This window comes from Uloborus diversus, chromosome 2 (genome assembly GCF_026930045.1).
Source record: "Uloborus diversus isolate 005 chromosome 2, Udiv.v.3.1, whole genome shotgun sequence".
Taxonomy (NCBI): Eukaryota; Metazoa; Arthropoda; class Arachnida; order Araneae; family Uloboridae; genus Uloborus; species Uloborus diversus.
The window spans coordinates 179,014,988-179,038,486 of record NC_072732.1 but is presented as its reverse complement, the minus strand read 5'-3'; the positions used below and the strand labels follow the sequence as shown (position 1 = coordinate 179,038,486).

At 35.2% G+C, this 23,499-nt stretch overlaps 1 protein-coding gene across 1 annotated transcript in view; it reads left to right on the top strand.

Moving 5' to 3' along the window:
• Positions 1 to 23,499, top strand: part of LOC129216182 (uncharacterized) — a 334,520-nt gene that overhangs the window by 288,752 nt on the left and 22,269 nt on the right. The window contains exons 8-10 of the mRNA XM_054850361.1: positions 2,480 to 2,713; positions 8,101 to 8,211; positions 11,366 to 11,467. Coding sequence (XP_054706336.1) covers positions 2,480 to 2,713; positions 8,101 to 8,211; positions 11,366 to 11,467 — 447 coding nt within the window. The remainder of the gene's footprint in view (positions 1 to 2,479; positions 2,714 to 8,100; positions 8,212 to 11,365; positions 11,468 to 23,499) is intronic.

Sequence of the window (23,499 nt, the reverse complement as noted above, 5' to 3'; positions counted from 1 at the left end):
AATGATGAAGCTGCTGAAAAGACTTCATCGGAGACAGATACGCTCCGAGCTTTAGGTGATGTTGACGTTGATATTGCGAAGACGGCTATCATCAGATGGCAAAATTCTTAGGTAGCTCTCATTTGAGAGGAGGTCCTCCTGGTTGTCCTCTTGATAGCCAACTCCTCAACTGATCACAACATTCTGCCAGAAATCTAAAATCATACAACATGTATCTAAGGTATATATCAACAGTTCTTCTTCCCCTGAATCTATTGAGGGTGCTGGGGTCATATCTATCTCTTATGGTATGGTGATCTAGCCACAAAAAAGTCCCTCAATGAGTTCCGTTACAGATCATTTATCAGAGTAGCTGCGAACATCAAGACTAATATCTAACTCTGCCATACCACCAAGTTAACCTGTAGCTAAGAACGTAATGGTGAAATATCGGATTGGGGGTTTGGGAAAGGAGGAATGACTAACTCGTGCTGGGGGGGGGGGCTCCCGGAATCGGGATGTTGCTTCTGACGGAATCTGGGAGATGATTTTGACAGATTGCTTTTCTACAAGTGACCAGGAGGTCACTTGTAGAAAATCATCGTTGGACTACTCTGTCGCGAGCTTGCATTGCAAGGATAGTTGCTACAACGGAATCAAAATATTTATCCAGGACGAAGAGGACGACGATGACATCAATACATTACCAATTTCTAAGAACAACTTTCCCACTGCTGGTGACATGACCCTTCCGCCTCAGAATAGAATCAAGATGTCACCTTAAAGATGATATTTTCATTTTATAATTACTGTCAGCCCATATTCCATATCAACACTTTCAAAATATGATTGATAATAATGTAATAAAAACTATAATTACAAAAAGGTGCTGCCGGTCAGCTACACTTACCTAATTTCTATCATTAAAAATTTTCATTATCCTGCTATAGCGTCACATATTCATTTCAATAAGAGTAACGAAATTGAGTACATGCTAGAACTTCATAGTTTTTTATTGCTTCTCAGCTGGGTGTCGCTGTGATTGGGCATAGACTTCGTATTTTTTTGGTATCAGGTTTGAATCTGCAGTTCAAGTGTTCAGCCGGTGGATTTTCAAGTCACAGAAAACCATCAGGGTCCTAGTTACATGATTGCTGCACAAGATCCCTTGAGCGCCTGCTTGGCACAGACACTCTGAAACAAAAAGAACGAAATATTTTTTTTTTTTTTGAAAAGTATTGGTTTTTAAGATCGCGTACCTAGAATAACTCTGAAAATGTGACATATATGTATGAAAACAATTTCGCATTAAATTTAGTTAATTTTTACTTTTATTCGGAATACATTTTAACTGCCGTTGCCGAGATATGATCGAAAACCACAAAATTTGGGTCCACCTTTCCACGTTTACCCCCACCCCCCACCCCAGCGTCGTGGACTTTCGGTATATTTACTTATTAATTACTTCTAAGAAATTTCTTACTGAGGAAATGCTGGCTTTCTGCACTTCCTCAGTTCACTTTCGTTAAATAATGCACCAAGGGCTGTGTGTGTGTGTGTGCGTGTGTCCATAAATAATGTCACACTTTTTTCAACATTTTTCCCCCTCTGCCACAAAGTTTGTTTTACAAGGTAATTTTCATAAACATATTCGTATTACAAAATGCTTGATGTCACACTTCTTACTCTTTTCTTCCCCCTTGTCACTAAGTCGCAATTTCTCGACCCCCCCCCCCCTCATACACACCTTAAACATCATTTGTCTTGTAGTAATCCACAAATACTTCTTTACTGCACATCAGGATTGTCGAGTTCATTGAAGAAAAAGGAAGTGCGCGATCCTTTGGAGTCGGTTTTGAAATTTGTAAATGGCAAGTGCTCTATTTTTTGCCATGAAAGTGCGTGTTTGAAATTCTGTAACTTTTGATTGGTTGAATAAAATATAGCAAAATAGCATATCAAATTGAAGAAAATTTTAAACTCTACAACTGTATCGTTGACAATTTTCATGAATACTGATCCCGGGGAGCCCTAGGAGCAAATGTTTGACAAAAAGAGAGAATTTTTCCGAAAATTATCGATTTTTCATAACGTATACCCGAAATATTATTAGAAATTTGATACATATGTGTAGAAACAGTTTCATATTGTATGTAAATTTATGTAGCTTAAATTTAATTTTAAACGCATTTTTTCCACCGTTTCCGACATTTTTTCAAAAAATTCAAAATTTTCTTCCCCTCTCCCTCCTACCTTTAGCTCACCCCCCAGGGTCGGGGACTTTTAGTATGTTTACTTACTAACTACCCCTAACAATATTCTGAAGTCAAAAATTATCGCATATTCCATGAACGCTACACCCGTGTTTTGAGCACTCATTGACTGGACTACTAGAGGACTTTATTCGCTAAATTGTGTGCGTTTCGTCCAGTTTTACTACTCTGTTTCTTCTTGTATGACCATTTGACTAAAATATTACTTTTTCCCCACGTAATTTTAGAGTTAGCATGGTCCGAATGGTCCCCGTGCAGTGCAACATGCAGTTGGGGCCGGAGATCTCGCACTTCTTACTGCTTGGACAACGGGCTGAACTTGGAGAGCTGCACTGAGGCAAGTGCCCGCAGGTCCGAGACAGAAGCCTGCTTCCTGGGTCTTTGCCCTACCACACCCTCAACAACCATGACGACGATAACTACGACCGCAACTGAACTGATTCTAACTACAAATGTGTCAGGTATTAATTATATCATTATATAAATTGAAATAATTATTCATGATGTTTTGTTTTGCATTTGTTTGTTGGTTTGTTTTCAGCAGCGTTTCTGAAAAGGTGTTCTGCGGAGCCCCAGTGTTCCTTAGAGGTCACTTAACGACTCCAAAAAACTAACATTCCAGTTTATCACTTAAAAATAGATTAAAGTGAGGTTTGTTTGAAGCGTATTAGTATTTTCCCAATAAACTTACAGAGAAGCCTTCCTAATGAATTCTAGGGTAAAAACCCATTTATTGTCAATAATGTACACTGTACAACCTGCGATTATGTCAATGAAAAAATAAATACGAAATTTACACTAAAACAACATTTGAATGTTTAAGGAAAATTTATGACACTTTTTGATCGCAATAATTTGAACATTTGAAAATGAAAAACGTATATTATATACAATTCAACGTCACGAAACATTTGAAATGTTTGACCCGAAAAATCACTGCGTTCAGCTTTTAAAAATTGAGGTGTATCTTTAAAACCTAATTACAGTTCTAGCTGACAGAAACGAATTGCTAAAGTTTTACCAGTAACATGTATTACGAAATGAGTTATACAATGAATAAATAAATTAAGTAATTAATAGGATTTTTTGAGCAATCACGATTGCTTATTGCTTTCATTTGACTGTTTTTGGAGTGCTATCATTTTATTTCTCACCGGCGCTACCCTCTGCCAGCACCATCCGTCGGGTCGGCCGGCCTCACGATGCTGCTCCTCTAGCGAAAACCGTCTCCAGGTTGCGTCTATATCCTACACACACACGAATACATACACGCACCAACACACACGCACACACAAACACATACACAAACACCACCATACACACACATACCCCTACAAACATACACAAACACATACACACACGCATGCATACAGACACCTACACATACACACAACTGCCCACACATTCATGCCTGCACACAGACACAAACACATATGCTTACACACACATACACACACGCATGCATACAGACACCTACACATACACACAAATACACACAACTGCCCACACATTCATGCCTGAACACAGACACAAACACATATGCTTACACAACACACACACACACAAACACTCATACACACAACTACCCACACACTCATGACTGCACACAGACACAAACACACATGCCTACACACATACACATACCCCCCCCCCCCTACACACACATACAAACACACACTCGTGATTGCGAAAAACATAATTTGAATTCTAGATGACAAAATTCAATTTTTTTTTTTTTTTTGCAACGGAGCCCATCAAAACTAAAACTGTTACCGTATTAGCCCGCATTATCCGGCATGCCGGAAAAAAGCAATGTTGTCCAGCATGCCGGGAAATTAAAATTTTCCGGCATGCCGGATAATTTGAGTTTTTTTTTTTTTTTTTTTTTTTTTTTTTGCAACAAAACAAAAGCAAAATTCTTCATTCAGTTCCAATCAGAAAGCAAACCACTGTCAGGAAAAAAATAAATAAGTCCCGAAATTAACCTTCTTTCAAAAAAAGTGTGTATTGCATATAATATGTGCTTGTTATTGATGGTAGGTCATTATTATTCTTGTCCATTGTTAGACTAGTTGGTTCAAAACAGAAATTCTCAATCTGGAGCCCCTAAGGACGTAGAAGATTTTCAAGGGGGCACGAAGGTTTTGAAAAATAAAATATAAAGCAAAACGAAGTATAATTTGCTCGAATTTGTGGTCACATGTAAATGTTTTCAACATAATCGCCTTTTTTTTTTTTTTCGACGTTTTTAGTGCAAAACCTGCGATTTGTTTTAAAAAGGTAGTTTCATCCACATATCTTTGAGAATCTTTATTTTCAGCTTTGGCATACATAAAGTAGTCAAAATATTGAGTAAGGCATTGAAAGTGACCTAAGATGTTCTTTTTAACAGTTACAAACTAATATTCAAAAACTTTTCACGGACAAACATTGACAGATCTGACACTGATGTTTTAAAAGCGACTCGTATTATTCTTAGAGCAGGAATTCGTAAATGGAGGGAGCAACTCCAATCATTGGCTTAGCAAAAGCTGACCTAACGATCCCAAGTCACGTGTCACAACAACGGCAAAAGGTTGGCACGTTTTGCGTGGAACAAGCGAAAGAAACTTGATTTTTTCCAACGCTTTGCTTTAAAAGCTATCACGTGACTTAGGGTATAAGACTTCACGAATGAAAATCTTCACTCCCTCCATTTTATCTCTTCTCAATGGTAATGTATGCCATTCGCTCCTAGATCGTTAGTTAGATCAAATTAATCTGTAGTTAAGTTTTTTATTATATATGTTCTAAAAATATGTTCAAAAGAAAGTTATGTGTAATAATATTAAATTTTGTGAGCACAAACACACTTATCTATATTTTTATTTAATAACTAGCTATCAGTTTCAAATTCCGATTATATTACCTGTATTGACCACATGGAGGGGGGGGAGTGTGACCTTACATAAGTATCCACAGGGGAGCACAGAGCCTGAAAGGTTGAGAACCCCTGGTTTAAATCATTACCGGTAAAAACCTTTTGAGTGAAACAAAGCGTTCTAACTATATATATATATATATATATATATTTTTTTTTTTTTTTTAAATCGTTCCGAATTAAAGTTCTGATGATTTTCTTCTTGAAAACAAACAGCCAACTCTGTTAATTCAAACTTTATCTTCACTGAGTAAACATGGTTAAAAAATGACCCATCGCCCCGACTCTGAGCTTCCTCCACGAAAATGAGGATCTTCGTAGTTTGTAGTTTCATCAATTCTAACCTCTTTCGTAAAGGGAATGTTCAGAAGCTCTAAACACTAATGCAGGCTGATGAATGACTTTGCACTTAATCTTTGTCGCTTATCTTTGCTTAATTCTCTGCTTCTCGGAGCACCCCTGCAGATTTTCTTCATTTTTGTTTCCTTTGTACGGATTATACGTGCCGAAACGATTTGAATTCCTTCAACAGTCATTTGAGTTGACACCTGCATCCATCATGTCCGCGCCTCGTCTAGACGTCCTCGGTGTCCATTACTCACGCTACTCATCCATCTATGTCGAAGGAGGGCTTGAAATTTCTCTTCAAATTACCACACCTGTTCCGGGAAACTTTGAAACCGAATAATAGAAAAAAAGATCATTTAAAGCTACTGTTCAAGTGCTACCAATCAAGTAAAGGATGGCAAACGTTATTGATCTCTCGACTTAATGTCTCAAGTGTTTATATTACCAACGGTTACAGTCAAGTGTCCATACTTGGAACAGTTTTGAAGTTTTACCTTTAGTAGCAAATTAAACATATGTTTTCCATTCGAACGAAGCATTCTATTTTTGGATGTGCCTTAGTACTTCGCCTGAGGACCTTATAGATGTGTAGATATGTCTCTTTAAAGACTAAACAAAAAAATGTTCATCGCTCTGAGGGAATATAGGAATTTTTGCCCTAAAATTACAGTCTTAACAGTAAAATGTTAAGTGAGCGGATCCAGTTCCGCCTTGTCAAAATAAAGCATTTCCGTGCATGTCAAACATTACCAAAAAATATTATTACGTTATAATGCCGTGGCGCGAGTTTCATTGTTGATGGCGTCAGGAGCGTTACTCGATCATTCGCTATTATATATATGAGGATTCTGTAACACCATTTATTTCTTACTGGTGCAATACCAACAGGTGCACCAGCCCTCAAAATTATTTTCGGCAAAATGTCCCAAGTTAGGGTACTGTCCCAAGTATGGGGATTTCACTGTACATCAAACTATTAGTAGACCTACACTAAGGGACGCTCCGAAGCTCAATTTTTGGGAGAGCGAAAATGTTCAATTTTCTGAATGAACCTTCGAATTTTACCGACTGAGGAAATATGAGCGTATACACATAGATACCTGCGGCTAATGAGAAGAAAAATTAAAGCGTCCTCACTAAACAAATTTAAAATTCCAATTTTTGTAATAAAAAGCATTTAAAAAATGCAATTTTTATTGCTTTCTCCAAATTTGCAAAACCGTATGGCGAAATTTGCCGAATGAGTAAATGTTTGAAAGGTCACAGTGACCTCCCGTGACTTCCAATCGGGACTCTCCTGCCCACACTATTGAGAAATTGAACTGCGAGTAAATATGAAGTAGAACATTTAAGGCAGTGAGAAGCAAAGGGGTGTAAGTGGCAAATTAAGAATTTGGAGATAACCAGCACAAATTGTCGTTGAACCCTTCCTCAGTCTTGGAGCAAGAGATGGTACTAGTAGCCCTGGTAGGTGCTGCTGTATAGCATGATTTAGGAAAAAAAATCAAGGAAGGTCTACCTAAAACGTTATACTTATAGTCCTTTTCCTCGAAACTTGAAAATGTCCACTTACATCCCTTTGCTTCTCCCTGCCTCATTTTATTTTGTGTAAAAAATTTTATTGGCAAACTAGCTGCGCTGCCCGGCTTTGCCCGGTCTACTTTGAAAATAGAAATTGTGTCAAGTGACGTGTATTCAATAATTAGGCTTAAATAAAAGAAAAAAAATCATGCAAAATTTCCCTTCCAAACAATGGAGACAGATATTAAAATACTTTTAAGAAAATGAAATGAGAAAGATGGATTTACAAAGCGTAACCATGGAAACACAAAACAAAGTAAGTTTTAAGAGAAAGATGGAAAAAAACAATATTCAAAAAGGCGTAACCGTGGAAACGCGAAAATACAATGGTTAGCAACTTGAATGCAGATGAGATTTTTTGAACTTGATTTGAAAAGGCTCGTAACTTTTTTTCCTTTGGAGATAGAAACTTAATTTTTCGACCGTTGGTCGAGATAGATCTGAAGTAAAAAAGGTCGCTCTATCCAATGGTGTCAAAAAGAAAAGTGTGGGACATTTCCATCACTTTTTATTGATAGTTTTTATGAAGAAAGTAGTGCCTAAATTTCAGCTAAGCCTAAACAAATTCGAGCTAAAAAAGCAAATAACTCCAGCCGTAAATAGGTTAGAGCATTGAAACAAATTGAGCAGAACACAGAAAATTCTACCCTTTTCAAAGATATATGTATAATATGAAAGTGGGCAAGTAATTTCTCACCCCCATATTCGGGAAGTGATGTGAAAGTTGGGATTAAAAAAAAAGAACTACTAGTCGATTTTTTTTTTAGAACTTGTCTGCAAACCTTTCCGGGGCTTAAAGAAACTTACTATGAAAATTTCAACGAAATCGACCGGGTAGTTCTCGAATTTTCTGCGTTCACATAAACAGACGCTTTTTGGAGACTTCACTTTATACTGTGTAGAGATGTTTTCGACTATATGCTTCCCGTGAAAAAATATATTAATGGTGCCGATTAGGACTTTCTTTTTATGTTTTTGATTTGTTTACTCTAATTTCAGTGCCCGTCTACAAACTGCGGTGTAGAGTGAAATGTCATCATGGTGGTACGTGTTATCCTCCCCACACATGCTACTGCTCAAAAGGTTATTATGGAAGCTTGTGCCAGTACGGTAAGTGGTATGTGATATTCCTTTTTTATTTTATTTTCAAGCCTTCGTTTTTCTAAAATTACTTAGCCAAGTGCTTTAATGACCTGGCTAATTGAGTATAATTTGCATGCTTTTATTTTCTGATTTTTCAATTGAGAAATAAATGTTTTATATAACCATTTGCAATATTAAATGTAATGTACTGAAAAACCTTTTAGAAACCGAGAAATATTCTTTGGGATTGAAAGGGGTCGCTTCAAAATGGATAAGTGAAAAGGTGGTAGCATTGTGTAAAGTTTTGAAAATCTCTGTCCTATCTAATTATTCAATATACAAGAAAAAATCCAGGAAACTAATCCCCTTCGCCATCTTTTCAGAAACACTCGACTTTCTAAAAGTTTCTTGGAAGGGGCTTTCGTTAAACTATGCGTTTGCCAACACCACTTTATGCTAAAGTCATAGCTTTATTTTAATATTCCTGAGCTCAAATTTCACACCGAGAGCCTGTTTTAAACAGATGCTGTTGAAACCCTAAAAACATTTCAAAAACGTACTTAACAGCAAATAACTAATGTGGATTTGTAAACATCATTTCTCACGATACAGTGTTCTATTTACACGATATAAAAAAGGGGGAGGGGTTGCGGGGGATTTCTCAGACCACACATTAAAATTCTTTCCCGGTCAAGTCCTTCTTGAATTGTTTAGAATGTTCCCTGTCGTTTGTATATGAAATTTTAAGTTAAACATAACGTTTAAATTAAATTAAGTTTTTTCCAACACGTTTAAAAGATTTTTCCCCTTAATAAAATTAACCTTCTTTTTACAAACAGATTACTTCTAAATTTTCATGCCATTTTTAAGCATATTACCTCTTCTTTACATCTCTTGTTATATTACACAATGTGAAACATGAGAACATAACTTTACTTACAAATATGAGGCAATGGGGAAGCAAAGATTTGTAAGTGGTTATTTTAAAGTTTTGAGAAAAGCGCTTTCAAGTTAAAATTTTAGATAGGTGTTCATTGAAAAAAAATTCTTAATCTTGCTGTATAGCAACACCTACCAATGCTACTAGTACTATCTCTTGCCCAAAACAGAGGAGAAATTTTCTTACGCTTTGCTCTGGTAATCTCCAAATTTGTAATTTTGGCACTTATATCTCCTTGTTTCTCACTGACACATATATGTGTTATTGCATAGGTATTTTTTTAATAAATATTAATTAAAATTTGAAATAATAACTTCATTCATATTTTATTTCATTATAAATTCTAATTTATAAATATACATTAAAATTTGAAAGGAAACAGTGAACTTAACAGGTCAGGCACCAACCTAGGATAATTGAGTTTGAAAGGTGGCAAAACTTAATTTTCAATAATAAATAGTACAGGCTACAAGACAAGCATGTTAGAATCAAGACCATATACACAAGCAGGTTTCGAAATTGCATCAAGACTTTCGTTCAGTGAAAAAAATGAAGCTAGATACCCTTTTTCCATGGCCAGGGTTGTAAAAGATTTCATTTAACTCTGTTCACGTTTTATATAATCGGCTCCACAGTGAAAAGAATTACCACTAAAACAGAAGCGCTTAAAAAACACTGACTGGAAAAGAAATGGAGAAAGTGGTAACGGGTGGAATGTTTTTTTTTTTTTTTTTTTTTTTTCATATTCTTGTAATTTTGTCTTGTGATTTGATTTGTTTTCTTTCTTTTTTTATTTCTTTATTTATTTATTTTCAGCAGCGTATAAAAAATTCAAAAGTGAAATGGAAAAAAAAAATACTTAATTAACAATGATAAAAAAAAAACTAAACAAGTCCCATTTGCCCTATTCATCCTCACCTATGTGGTTAAATGGGTTATTGATGGTAATCAATTAGTCACTATTTTACAGTAAGCCAGTACGCAAAAACGCCTACGAAATAATCGTTTCTGACTCTATGATATAGTAAGTGTTAAAATAAAAAAGTGGGGAGTAGAAGATCTCACCTGTTAACCGGATTATCCAGTGACTTTAGTTCCACTACTAACAGGTCATAGTCGCCTGTGCGAACATTTCCACAGAATCGACCTTTTACTCAGCCACCTTGTCGACTATGCAATCTACAAGAACCGTGATGGACAACAGCCCTTCTTAGTCAATGTAGCTCGGTCCTTGGCTGTTGCTCCAAAATCGCTCGGCATTGGAGTGAGAGAATGTTTTAGACAATGAACTCGAGTCACATTTTATTCATTTTTGAGTTCCATTTAAGTTTTTGGTTGTACCTTGCCTTTTTGTCAGCCAATCGGAAGTATAACAATGAATCTGTAATTGTTACCGTGACTAGTTAAGCCTAAGATAAAAATCCACTCATGAATAGGAACCAAAACACCTACGTTGAAGTTTTTAAATTCATTTGAGTTCTCAAGAAGCTGAGACGCGTGCATCAGAGATAAATATCCTCTGCATACAGGACTACAAGCTTGGAAATACGTTGCACGGTTGACGCCAAGTGTTCTTAACTCTTGTTTTTTATTAGTTTTTCATGGATACTTGTCACCCAGAGATAACAACAAATTCATTGAAGGACGATCAAAATCATGTCTTAATAAAAGCAACTGCTGTCTTTGCATATAAATATAAATAACTGCAGTTCAGAAAGATTCATCAGTAATGTATAAGCTCTTGACTTTTGTTTTGAAACATCATAAAATCATTTGTTTCATTAAATTCCTGTTTGAAAGTATGTAAAAGACAAATACAGCCGATACATTCGTTCTTTTCTTAGTTTTAGAAGACTAATCGAGTGATTTTCATTAAGTTAAAATTCTGTCAATTCCGACTGTTTTCATTTAAATGTATGACTATTTTCATGTAAATACTATTGAAAAAACTAGTTTTTAGAACGTGGTCGTAAAGGCTTATCTGAAACTGCTAAGAAACCACTTACCTTGTGTAGGAAACTAAATGTTTCTTTCAAATATTCAGCCCCAAATTTCCAAAATTCTTAAAGCTCTGATTTCAACTTATAAGGAAAATGCTGAAACACGCTGTTATTAGCCGACAGAAAGTTCTCCTATTAAAGCGCTCATATGCTTTTATTTTTTTGAGTTATTTGTCTAATCGTCTAAGATTTATTTTCTGCCACCAGGATCGTTGTTTAATGATGAGCCATTTCATTTCAGCAAAGCAAGTTTGTAAGGTGAACTGCAGAAATGGCGGAATCTGTCACCCACCAGCCACTTGTGCCTGTGCCAAAGGATACATCGGAAATGAATGCCAATACCGTAAGTTTTACTCCTTTTTACGCTTTCTCGAGAAAAATATTTTCCATGAAACCAGTTCTAATTCGAATAGATATTGTCTTTTTAAGTGGTGGAGAGTGAGTTAATAAAAAAGGGAGAATAAAAAACAAAGATTGTGTTTTCTATTTTTCATTGGGGTGGTTTCCTTCAGTCAAAAATACTACTTTTAATCATTGAAAGGGATAGAAGGAGCAAAAAAAAAAAAAAAACATATACCCAGAAAATACTTTCACTCTCCCAGCAGTTTTTTTTTTTTAATTAATTTTTTTAAATGTCCGATTTTTCAAACAAGGCGTGGTCTTTATCACAGGGCCGGATTAGCCATAGAGCAGAAGTAGCAAATGCTACGGGCCCCGCGCTTCTGGGGCGCCGCGCCACAAGAAAAAAAAATTCCTGGAAAAAAAAACTACTTTCCGCACTTCAATCCGTTTAAATTTATCTCTACCTTTCTCCTTTTATTTAGATCTAGCTTTTCTAAATACTCAGGTAAATTAAAAATCGAATTTTTTTTTCCTTGGGTTGCTTTCCAGAAATTTCTCTCAATTGAAGTCTTAAAAAACGCAATTTTAGTTGATCTTTCTTAGTGGAAGGAGAAAAAGCTCCGTTGGGTCAGAAAAGTTTTAAAACTGCCCTAAGAATTATAATTTTAGGCAATGTTTGGAGAACGGAAAATTGGGATTTCTCTAGATTTTTTTTTCTTTTCTTTTTTTTTTTTTTTTTTTTTTTTTCAAAATGAAGTCAATATTGATGTAACTTAAGAAATTTAAGGAAGGTGGGTATTCTCCTTTGGAATTTTTTTGAAATTATGAAATCGAAATGGTTTAAAGGGCTTCTTTCTCCGGAATTTTTCGGAATTTGGGGTCGAACAATTTAAGCAATTTTTGTTGATAGCCGGAGAAGGAGGATTCTGAAACTCTTAAAGTACAAATCCTAAAACCACATTTCAAAGCTCTCTTTGGCGATGTTAGACAAGAGATGAGAAAGGATTACTATCCAGAAATTGTTTGAAAATGACTTTCTTCTTAAAGATTTCAAAATTGGAGTCCTGAAAAGGTAATTATTAGTCATCCTTTAAATCATCTTTTGTTACTTAACTTCATGTCAATTTGTCACCTTCAAAAATCCCTCCCCGCGACACAAGCCCGTAGATCCGGCACTGTAAACAACAATGAGCAAAATTAAGAGATCATGATGGAAGAAAAGAAAAAGATTCTGAAACTTCACACTTATGCTGAGCGAAATAAATAAATTGGTTAGAAGATATTATTTTTTGATGAACTAAAATAATTATGGGTAGAAGAAAGACTTTAAACATTGTTTTTAATTTTTTCCTCTGAGTGGGAGGGAACTAAAAAGCTGTCGCCCATGCCCCGAACCCAACCCATTTCTTTTGCATCACCATAGGTAGCCAAAAACTTTTTTATTCGAACTCGAAATTCAGAAAAATTCATTAAGAAAATAGTTTAACATAATCGAAAACCCGCTAAAACTGCTTTCTGGAACTTCAGTTTCGAAAAATTTCCACGGGTGTAATCCCGAGCTCGATCCCGTCCTATAATGCCGTCTGATAATGTGGCCTACAAGTGCGTATTTTGGACTATACTTTCGAAAAATTTCTATGGGAGTGTACCTCTCCCCCTCCAACATTGTTAAAGATGGTCCAAAGTGTACTTTTTAGATTTCAACTTCGAAAAATGGACAGTATTCACCTGACGTCACTGCGGGTAAAAACCCTCACAGCAGTGCATTGTGGGAACTGTAGCAGACGAAAATCCGGCACTACAGCGTATAATAACACTTGCTTTTGTGTGGCTTATAAACTCTTCTTTCTATTTAAAAATGGGAGGTTTTTTATGTTTTTAACTAAGAAACGTTGTAAAAGAATGATGAACGATTCATTAGATACGAAATACTCTATTATCGTATTTTCATGGGTTTAAGCCTCTTTGGTTCCTTATCAGAAACATGGTGAAAACTCGAATTTTCTTTTTATTTTCCCCCTTTCTCGCCATTTTCCATGCATTCGTAAGTCTTTTTAAGCCCTAAACATGTTCATAATGCGCATGAAGTCCAGTAATCCTTAAATAAAACGAGTTTTTTAGCACTACTGACACTACGTAATTTGTCAAAATCCTATTCCTATTCAGAGTCACAACTGACTACAACTGTATTTATGTCGAGGACTGCATACTAAGTGCCTTGCCTCCATTATTTTATATACCGACAGATGACAGCACCATCACCGGATCGAAGAGTTTTTGAGAATTTAGAAATAGTCCAGGAGCTAATAGCTACCTGGTGCTAGCACCCCCAGAGGTATCGTTTCACTTGGAGGACATTGAGACCACGAGCATACTTAACGTCGCCCAGTCCCCTTTAATGACGACGGTGGGTCTTCGACCATCAAGGTTCGAACCCAAGACCCTCCGGCCCCGGATCCGACACTCTACCGATCGGGCTACCACGGCCCAATTGGTCAAAATACCCGCAGACGGACAGCTGATGGGACCGTTGCCAAACCGTGAATAAGGTCCATTTCCGGGTTGCCTTGGAGAGTGTCTGAACCCCATCCCATACCGAAACGTAACCCGCGATGGCCTTCAATCTATCACGTTTTCAGAAATTCACTTTCGAAAAATTTCCAGGGGATGGCTTTCGTGAACTCAGCCCCAAAATCACCAAAGAAGGTAAAAAAAAAAAAAAACTACCCATTCAGAGTATATAATTTCGAGAATTTTTGCTTAAAATTGTATTTTTAGATTAATAATACGTAATAAACTCGAAAATTTTCCAATGGGACCTCCTTGAACACCCCTCTTTCCTCTCTCTGCAGCATCATTAAAGATAATCTACAGTTTTATTTAAGGCTTCAATTTTAAAACACTGAGTGAGGAGAGTCGCTGTGAATCCAAATTTTTCCTTTGATCTTACCTAAGATAGGATGCAATCGCGTTCTTTGACTTCAGTTTCTCCAAATGATGACCTCCGAATCTTCTCTTCCTAATATCACCAGGAGTCGTTAGAAGTGAGTTTTTAGTATTGAAATATCGAAAATTTTCCGGGGGGAAGCCCCTGGACCCCCCTCTTTTTATATCGTTCAAACATTGCTTTTTGGAATTAAAAGTTGAAAACGCGTAGTAACGGGAAGACGAGGGGCAATATAAGAGGGTCCTAAGCATCGTAAAGCCGTAAAATTATATCCACATTTATGTATTCATGCGTGTTATAAGTGCACCTATCATCTCCATGAAGAAGAGCTCTATTGTTAACTATATCATGCAAAAACGAGGGCCCCTTGGAAACATTTGCTACGGTCCCCGCGCTGGCTTAATCCGGCCCTGCTTTATCACGTCACAAATGATGCACCATGGCGCATCTTTCTACCGCATTTCCACGTTATGATAATCAAGAAGCCAATTACAATTGCGCTCTACGTTTGCTATCAACCATATCGTCGCCAATACACGTGAGTAAAGATGAGAATTAAATATTTTGCACTGTGAATGGCAACACTGAATGGCATATCATCATTTGTGATGTCATCGACAGAAGCTGTAAACAATGAAATAATTTTTTAAAAATAATAAACGAAAACAAATTTATCAAAAAATGGTCAGGTCCTATGTTTTTAAGCATGCTCTTTCAGAAAAAAAATACTTTTAAAATTTTAGAAACTACCCCATTTCAACCGAATACAAAATTGAGTCTTGTTCTATATATTTCATCTTCATAAACGAATGAAAATGATTTTGAGATATTCTAGTGATTGAACTTTGTTTTTTATGTCTCAAATTTCATTTTTTTTCTTCTCCTAAGGCTTAGTAAGATATCCATTTTTCTTTGCTTTGGAGTTTTATCAAAGTATTAGTTGATGGTTGATTTGCATACTTCAGTATGCAGGTTTGTAAGTTTGGAATCGATTTTCCACCTCTCGTTCATACTTTGCATTTTTTTAAACTGAAAATTTACTTTAATAGTAAATCAGCAAAAACGATTAAAAATTTAAGAATCGATTAAGCTCATAAGACTCTCCGTAAATTTTCAACAGTAAGTTTCTGCGACATTTCCATCTTTAAGGGGTGATACGAGGCGCTATTTTTTTTTACTCATGACCGCGCTCAAAGAAAAACAAAACGAAAAAAGGACTAACAATAGAACTATTTTTAAAAGAAGAAACCTTCAGTTTGCAATCATTTACAACGTTACGAGCTATCGGTATTTCAAGGAAAAAAACAATGTGATTAGTTGAAAACGACAGGGGAAAAGTTCAACAAGTACGAGAACCGCCCTAACTGATCGAACCTATTCCTCTATTCAAAAATACATTTTTGATGCGAAGTAAAGCCTTTAAATTTAAAGTACGATTCAAAACATCCGCTGTTCAAAAACAAAACTTACATAAAGTTACATATGAATACTAATCATGTGTTCAACTATTAAGCCGACAGTTTTTTTTTTTCCTCTTTTTGTCAGAATTCGATAATTTTGGTAGGTTGGTAGTAGTCAATGCGAAACCTGAATTTTTTCCACATGTAACAAGAGTTGATACTATAATTGGTGATTATTTTCTAATAATCCTGCAAATTATATTTTAGTTTACTACAATAGTCACCTCGTGATTTTCATGATGTTTATCAAGTGCAATTAATGGATAATATTGTTGGTTTTGGTGAATATTATTTATCGATAAACCGGTTAAATGCAAGAACATGTACGAACTATTCGTAGAGTTTTTTTTTTTTTTGATAATATTTTCTCTAAGTTTCATATTGAATGCTTCAATTAGTCTTGTGGAATGACGTAGCACATAAAAATCGCCAAATGCAATTTATCTAAAACTGTCAAGAGCATCTACAGTTCACACAGCTATTAGCATTGTCGTGGGAGCGAGAACCAAATGAATGTAAGTGGGTGTTTTCTTTAAGTTTTGGAAAGTTATGAGAAAAAATTTAACTTCAGGTCATCTTTCATTGATTTTTTTTTTTTTTCAAAATCATGCTATACATAGCAGCACCTACCACTTCTTTATCTCTTACTCCAAAACAGGATCGAGTTTCCTCTATCATTTTTTGTACTAGTTATATCCAAATTTTAATATTTGCGAGCAATTCCTTTGCTTCTTACTGCCTCAATGAGCGCTACAATTGTCATTTCACGACCATTTTCATTAAAAATGCATACCGTTCATTACTGCTATTGTTTTGAAACTTGAAATCTTAACACAAATTCTCGACAATTTTCCTTTTTCTTTATTCAGAATTTCAAAGAAATTAAAATGCATTAATCACTATATCATTTGTTAAACATTCATCTACAGTGCATTGTTGTAAGAAAACTGCAAACCCTTACAGAATACTGTTCTAACAAGAAAAAGTTTCGAAAATCTCACGTAAAAAATGAATAAAAAGTCGAAAAGTTGGGATTTTGAAGAAAAGAAATTCCCACTGTATTGTAGCTTTCAACATATGCGTAAGCCAATTTGTTCTTCAATTGGAACTCATTTATTACCTTGTGTTCCCAATTCATCATTTAGCGGCCATGTTTATCTGAAGCTTTCTCACGAGCATAATAGTCAGCTTTTTGAAAAATGATAAGTTTCCACGAAGTGTTTTTTATTTGCCTGGAGTGAATGAAAAATGGAGGAAAGTTCTTCGGACTTTTCGGTAAATAAAAGGAAAAGATATTTCCTGGTGGCATCTTCTTAGAAAACCGCTGCTTATATCTTCGTAACAGATGGTGGGATAGTGGTTGAGTTCCTGTTCTATTATAGACAAAAAAAAATGGCGGGATTCTTTCTTTGGATAAAGATGAAAGATAGTCCGAAGGCGAAAGAGTAGGAGAAAGAGCCGATACAAAAATTTTAAAGTCAACAAAGACGAACTATGCAGTTTTTATTCAAGCATTCTTTACTGCGAAGAGCAGATGCGGTTTATCTCTTGTTATGTATTTTTTGAATTATTTTGAAGCTTCGCACTCAAAATTCTTCTTTTGAGTGCAATTTTAAAGCCTCTGTAGTGCTTAATAATTTCTGCGCTAAAAATATTCGTAAAAAATCCATTTTAGTAAGTTTTTTTCATGAGATTTTACCATGAGCAAGAAATATCGTTGCTTGTTAGCACACTAAGAATATTTTAAGAGTCGCACGAAAACACTTTTTAAAACCTAACATTTCATTTATGTTTTACTACCGGTACCAGCACGGCTTTGCCCGCAGTAGACAATAGAAAGGTCATTTGGTTCCCCTGTATATTTACGAATAATGAATGGTGAATTTCATGCCAATATGGCTATGTTAATTTGCTCGCCCATGTTAACTAAATTGGCTTGTCCAAGTTATGATAATTTGCTCATCCACGTTATGATAATTTACTCGTCCATGTTATGATAATTTGTTCGGTAAAATGGGCTTGAAATTGGAATAGAAAAAGAACAAAATCGAATTTTCGAAAAATCGCTTCAAGGTGCTCCCCACTATGCTACGAACTAATTCTGTGCCAAATTTCATGAAAATCGGCCAAAAGGTATAGGCACTATGCGCGTAACAGACATCCAGACAGATAGCTTTCAGCGTTATTATTTATTTATTTTTGAAAATAAATATCAAAAGTAATAAGCTCTCAAACACAAATATGTTCTTCATTTCTCAAGAGGTCTCCTGTCTCACTTCAATATTATTCTACTCGAGGAATTTTAAATAGTTGTCTTTCATAAAAATCAATTTTTTAGAAAGTTTTTAAGCCCTAGCTATATCACACTTGTCTGGAGACCACACAAATACGCGATATACCGCAGTATAAGCGAGGTAGTGAAAAGTACCTACACTGTAAAAAAAACTGTAAATTTTGAAGAAGTTATCCGTATTTTTTACAGAAAAAAACTGTTCGTAATAAAATACAGGATTTCTCTGTTTTTTTGAATCTGTAACCGGTTATAAGCGTTAACTGTTACCATCGCCTCACCGCGTACTTTGTTTTTCTTCGAAATTTCGCCCGCCTGTTTGGATTTTGGTTCTCGTGCTCGAGTTTTTTGATCTTATATTTATTTAAAGCGAGTAAGTCTTAAATCGTTTGCAACTTCCATTTCATTGCATCCTAATCAATATTTTATTATTATGTTTTTTTGTCATCTGTTACAGAGGCATATTCGGAAATTTACCTGTGTATACATGTACTTCGTAGTAGTATAGTAAATATTGAAATGTATTTATAAAAGTATAGTTTCATTTTTTAATCTTCATAAAATAATAAATCAGCTTGAATAAATAATAAAAATACGGAAGATTTCTGTAAATTAAACGGAAGAAAACTGGCGTCCTGGCTGACAGTTTTTTTCCGTAAATTTACAGATTTTTTTTTACAGTGTACTTATTTAACGTATAAAACACTGATGTGTATGCCTGCAAACAATTTCCATTTATTAGAGCAATTTTTCTTGATACAGACTACAGAAAAAATTAATTTGCATTTATTATTTTAAGAAGAATAGAGAAAATAAAAAATATATGTACTGTGTGTCTTTTAATGAAATAAGAATCCAAAGTTGCTGCTTAAAACTTCAGTGAATTTAGATGAATAAAAAACACCAGTTCTGTTGACGTATATTAAAAGAGAAGAAATACATTCTCCTGAAAAATGCAATACTTTTACTTTCGTGGTCTTAAATTTGTGGATCAATGTCGTGGTCCAAGGTTTTTTTCTGGAAGCTTTTCGGGGGATAACGAAAAAAGAGTGATACAGTGAATCCCGTGTAAACTGACCACCTGCGCCACAGCACTCTCGTGGTCAACTTATGCAAGTGATCCTCTTAAGAGATTTATAGATTTGATCCAGGACTAATTCTGTACCTGAAAATAGCGGTCAGCATAGACTTGTGATCAACGTTGTAGGTTTTACTGCACATCCGAATAAGAGGTATAATGAGCGGTAACTGTCTTAACTTTTTTCTTGTCATTGCAGAATACTGAATACGAATTGTACTGTAGTAAAATCGGTCATGCTATTGCCAATCTAACGATCTGAACTTGGGCGATAAGAATGGACTTTTACTCTAAAACCTCAAACATAAGCAGAGGGGATATTATATCCCTCTGTGGTTCTTTAAAAAAAGGAAAAGAAATTTTCGTGCTTAAATATGAACAAAACTTCAAAATTGCTAAATAAAGAATTAAAAAAAAACCTTTACGATAAAAATGTATTTGGTAATTTGAATATGAAAAAAAGTGGCATTGCAGTTAAGAAGGGGGAGGGGTCTATTTTTAAATTAAATTCTGATTAATAGTGATTCCTCAGTCGACTTTATAAACAACTTGTCACATTTTACCAAGAACCCGTTCTGATAGAATTGTAGTCATTTTGCGCATGTGCAGCAGAGCCGCGCCGTCCCTATGTGCAAGGTCGCGTATAGCACGACAGCGCCAGAGTCAAAAAGGCGCCGAGATCTTCTGATCAAAAGTGCTGCAATTGGAAGAAAAAAACTTCCGACCAAAAAGATAAAACTGAACTTTTCATTATGTGGGGAAGAAATTATACCGCTCATTGAAACAAGCAATCCGTCTCGCGGCCTATGTCTAAAAAACTAAATTATTGCCTTATTGTGTCAAAACATGCTTTTCAAAAGTGCAATCTTTGATACTGTAAACAAGTGAAGCTAATTAATGCATACATATGCATTTTTTATTCGTAATATGGAACCGTAAAGGCTATTTCAAAAAGTCTTAGGTGCACAAGGTCGAGCTTAAGAGGCGCAGTAACTTCTCTATTCCCCAATTAGGTTCTTGTGGTCAGTGGCGTAACCAGGATTTCAGTTCGAAGGAGTTCCGATTAAGATATTAAGTTTGGAAAAAAAAAGGAGAAAAACCAAATGTCCTCAAATCCGATTTTATTAAAATACCACAGTTAAGAAGTTAGTATTTCTGATTTTTTTAAACGCTTTTCAGACATTCTTGCTTTGGCTTAGAAGTCGCTTCTTAGAGGAAAGAATACTAATCTTTAGTCCTAATATCATTTTTTGGGAAATCCTTACATTTTTTAATGAAAAAACGCAGGATTAGGATGTCGATTTTATGTTTTCAAATTCGATTAATTCTTGCATTATATAAGAAGGAAAATATTTAACTATTTAGAATTTTATGCATTCAAATTCGAGATTTTTTTGTACTATCCAGGAAAACTACGTGTAAAGAATTGATATTTTCCATTTTTGAAGTTTCTTACTCATTTCAGGAGGATCCCGAGTCCCTGGATCCACCCTTGGCTATGCCACTGCTTCTGGCAAATATATTGTATTATAATTTGTGCAATACGTATTCTTGTAGTTTTTAACTATTGTTCGTGATAAAGTTCGGCTGCTTCATGTTATCATACATAAAAATATGAAAACATCACATAACAAGTACACTGCCGTAAGCACATCTGCATATTATTTACTTGTTTGTAGTATTTATACATTGTAGACAATAACTAAGGTTAACATTTTAGTTCCGTGAAGTAACGACTTCACCATAATTACTTGACTCCCCACCCCCCGCCTCACCCCAACCTTTTCTTCAATCCATTGTGTATTAAATTTTAAATAGAGTTTTGGGTAATATATTTGTTTTAGATATTAAATTCAATGCCTTTTTAACATTTTGGTAGTTAAAAACTACTTGTTTTGCAGGAAAAAAAAATATTTCAGTTTTAAAGGTAAAATATCCTCTATGGTAATATGCTTCAATCTAGAAATGTAGTCAATACTCTGTTACCATTTTTTGGCAGGCATAAAAGTTTTATTAATTATTCATCAATTAGAGATTAGAGTGATCGTTAGAGCGGCCTTAACTTTAATATTAGAATATTTTCTTTTTCCAAAACGCGTTAATCTATCAGATGAGCTACTGAACTCGAAATAAGTTCGAGCTATGCTGTAAACACGTATTCAAAAATTAAATCTTTACACATTGTTTTTTAAACAATTAAATTTTAAACGTATTTTTCCCACACTATAACTGTCTACTATATCTCACTCTAGGTGTTAACTAGATTTTCCCCGAACGCCACTGCATAAAGGCGTTCAAAAGACATTTGCACGACGGCGCCCTTGGCGCGGGCCTGCAAGTGCATGTATTAAATGCAAAACGATAAAACTTTGGAAAATAATCCATTTATAATACAGTCGAACCAGCTTAATGAAATAGCTAATTTGCTACGAAAAATTATTCCAATAAGTAGGATATTTCATTATCAGAGATCAAAATAAATTATATATATATATATATATATATATATATATATATATATATATATATATATATATATATATATATATATATATATGGGATACTCCTTTAACCGATATTCTAATGAGCGGGCTCGGTTGTAAACAATAAATACTAATTTTCTAAGAATTTTTCGGTATGGCAATAATGTTTTCCCCTAACATCATATATTCAATTTCTTTTTGGAACAAACTTGCAAGAGATTTTTTTTTCTGGAAAATCACTTCTATGTAAGCCTCATTTTATGAATTCATGGATTTTATAAGCTTTAACTAGCTGCCAGGGCGGCTAAGTCCACTTCGACTTCGCCGCCTAAGAGGGGTTGGTGCACACCACCTGTGGCGGTGTACTTTGGGAATTACGCCAGTCCTTGCCGCCAATAGAATAATTAATGAGCAGTACCTTAATTTTCGGCTTGTCAAGCCTCTAAATTGACCCACTTTTGCTAGAGTAGTGAAACGACGTTTGGTGAGAGTTTGGTTGCATTGGATGCAGAAAATTACGGAGCCTGGGATAAACTACTCTCTATACAGTCCGGGTCTATACTTATGGGTTTACATCAAGGAAAAGAATGCATAGAAATGCCCGTGATTCACTGCAGGACTATCAGAAGTGAGATTTTCGCACTCGATTCCGACACACTCCAGCGTGTTATGACAGAGTTTTGGAACCGACTTCATTACGGTATTCAGTACGGTTGACATTTCGAGCATCTTGTATTTCATTAATATCTTTAGTCAATAAAATGGGTTTCATGCTATTGCCTTATATACTTTTTCCACACCGATCGCTTACTTCTATCATGTTTTTAGCACCATCCTATAAACGTAGGCATTTTAAAACTGTTTAGTAATAGCATTGAAGTTACGATAAAAGTAACAACTAAATGGAATGTTTCTTTTGTTGTAATTTATGGCAACCATTTCAGTTGTCAAATATTCTGACTCGTAAATGTGGGGGTTTTTTTATTTTATTTTTATAATTTTTTATTTACAATTTTTCTATTTTTTTTCTTATTTTGTGTGCATTATTTTATTCAATTCAAATTGACAAAAACCTTTACTTCTTCAATTCTAAGCCTGTATGTCGTTACGAACACTAACCTACCGCCATTTATCTGAAATCAATTTCCTACTGCCATTCCATACACGTTAAAGTCGTTACTGTACTTGTTGGCTCCTCCCACCCATCTCTCCCAACTTTTCCAATAACCTCCATTAAATAATATCTGTCCCAGCAAACATATCACCTCTGGAGCACCCAAATTATTCATTGGTCAGTGCTTGTCAAAATCTTTTCCATTACTGTAAAAGCGAAATGGCTGAAAAATGATAAGTACTCGGCACCAACACAAAGGAATATTTTTATTTTTGTTGTTCCCGCCCTGAAAAATGCGGAAAGTTTTCTCTATTTCTTTCCCAAATAATAGTAAGGAAGAAAAAAAAACCACATACGGCGGCGTTATTTAAGGAAAGCGCTGATCCTATCAATAAAGTAACAGATGGGACGGTATCCGTTCAATTTCGGTGGCTTTGTGGGAGAGAAGAATTTTTATGATAGGCGCTTTGGGGACAATACTGGAGAGTGAGTTTGGTGGCGGGGAAATCGGTGCTTTCAGATTTGGAAAAAACAGTGATTTATAAATTATTCAATGAAGATATATCTCTGCTTTGAATTTATTTCTTCGAATTGTTCTTGTAGTTCTCGATGTGCATTTTGTCTTTTAGCAATAAAAATGTTAAGAGAAACCAAAATTGCA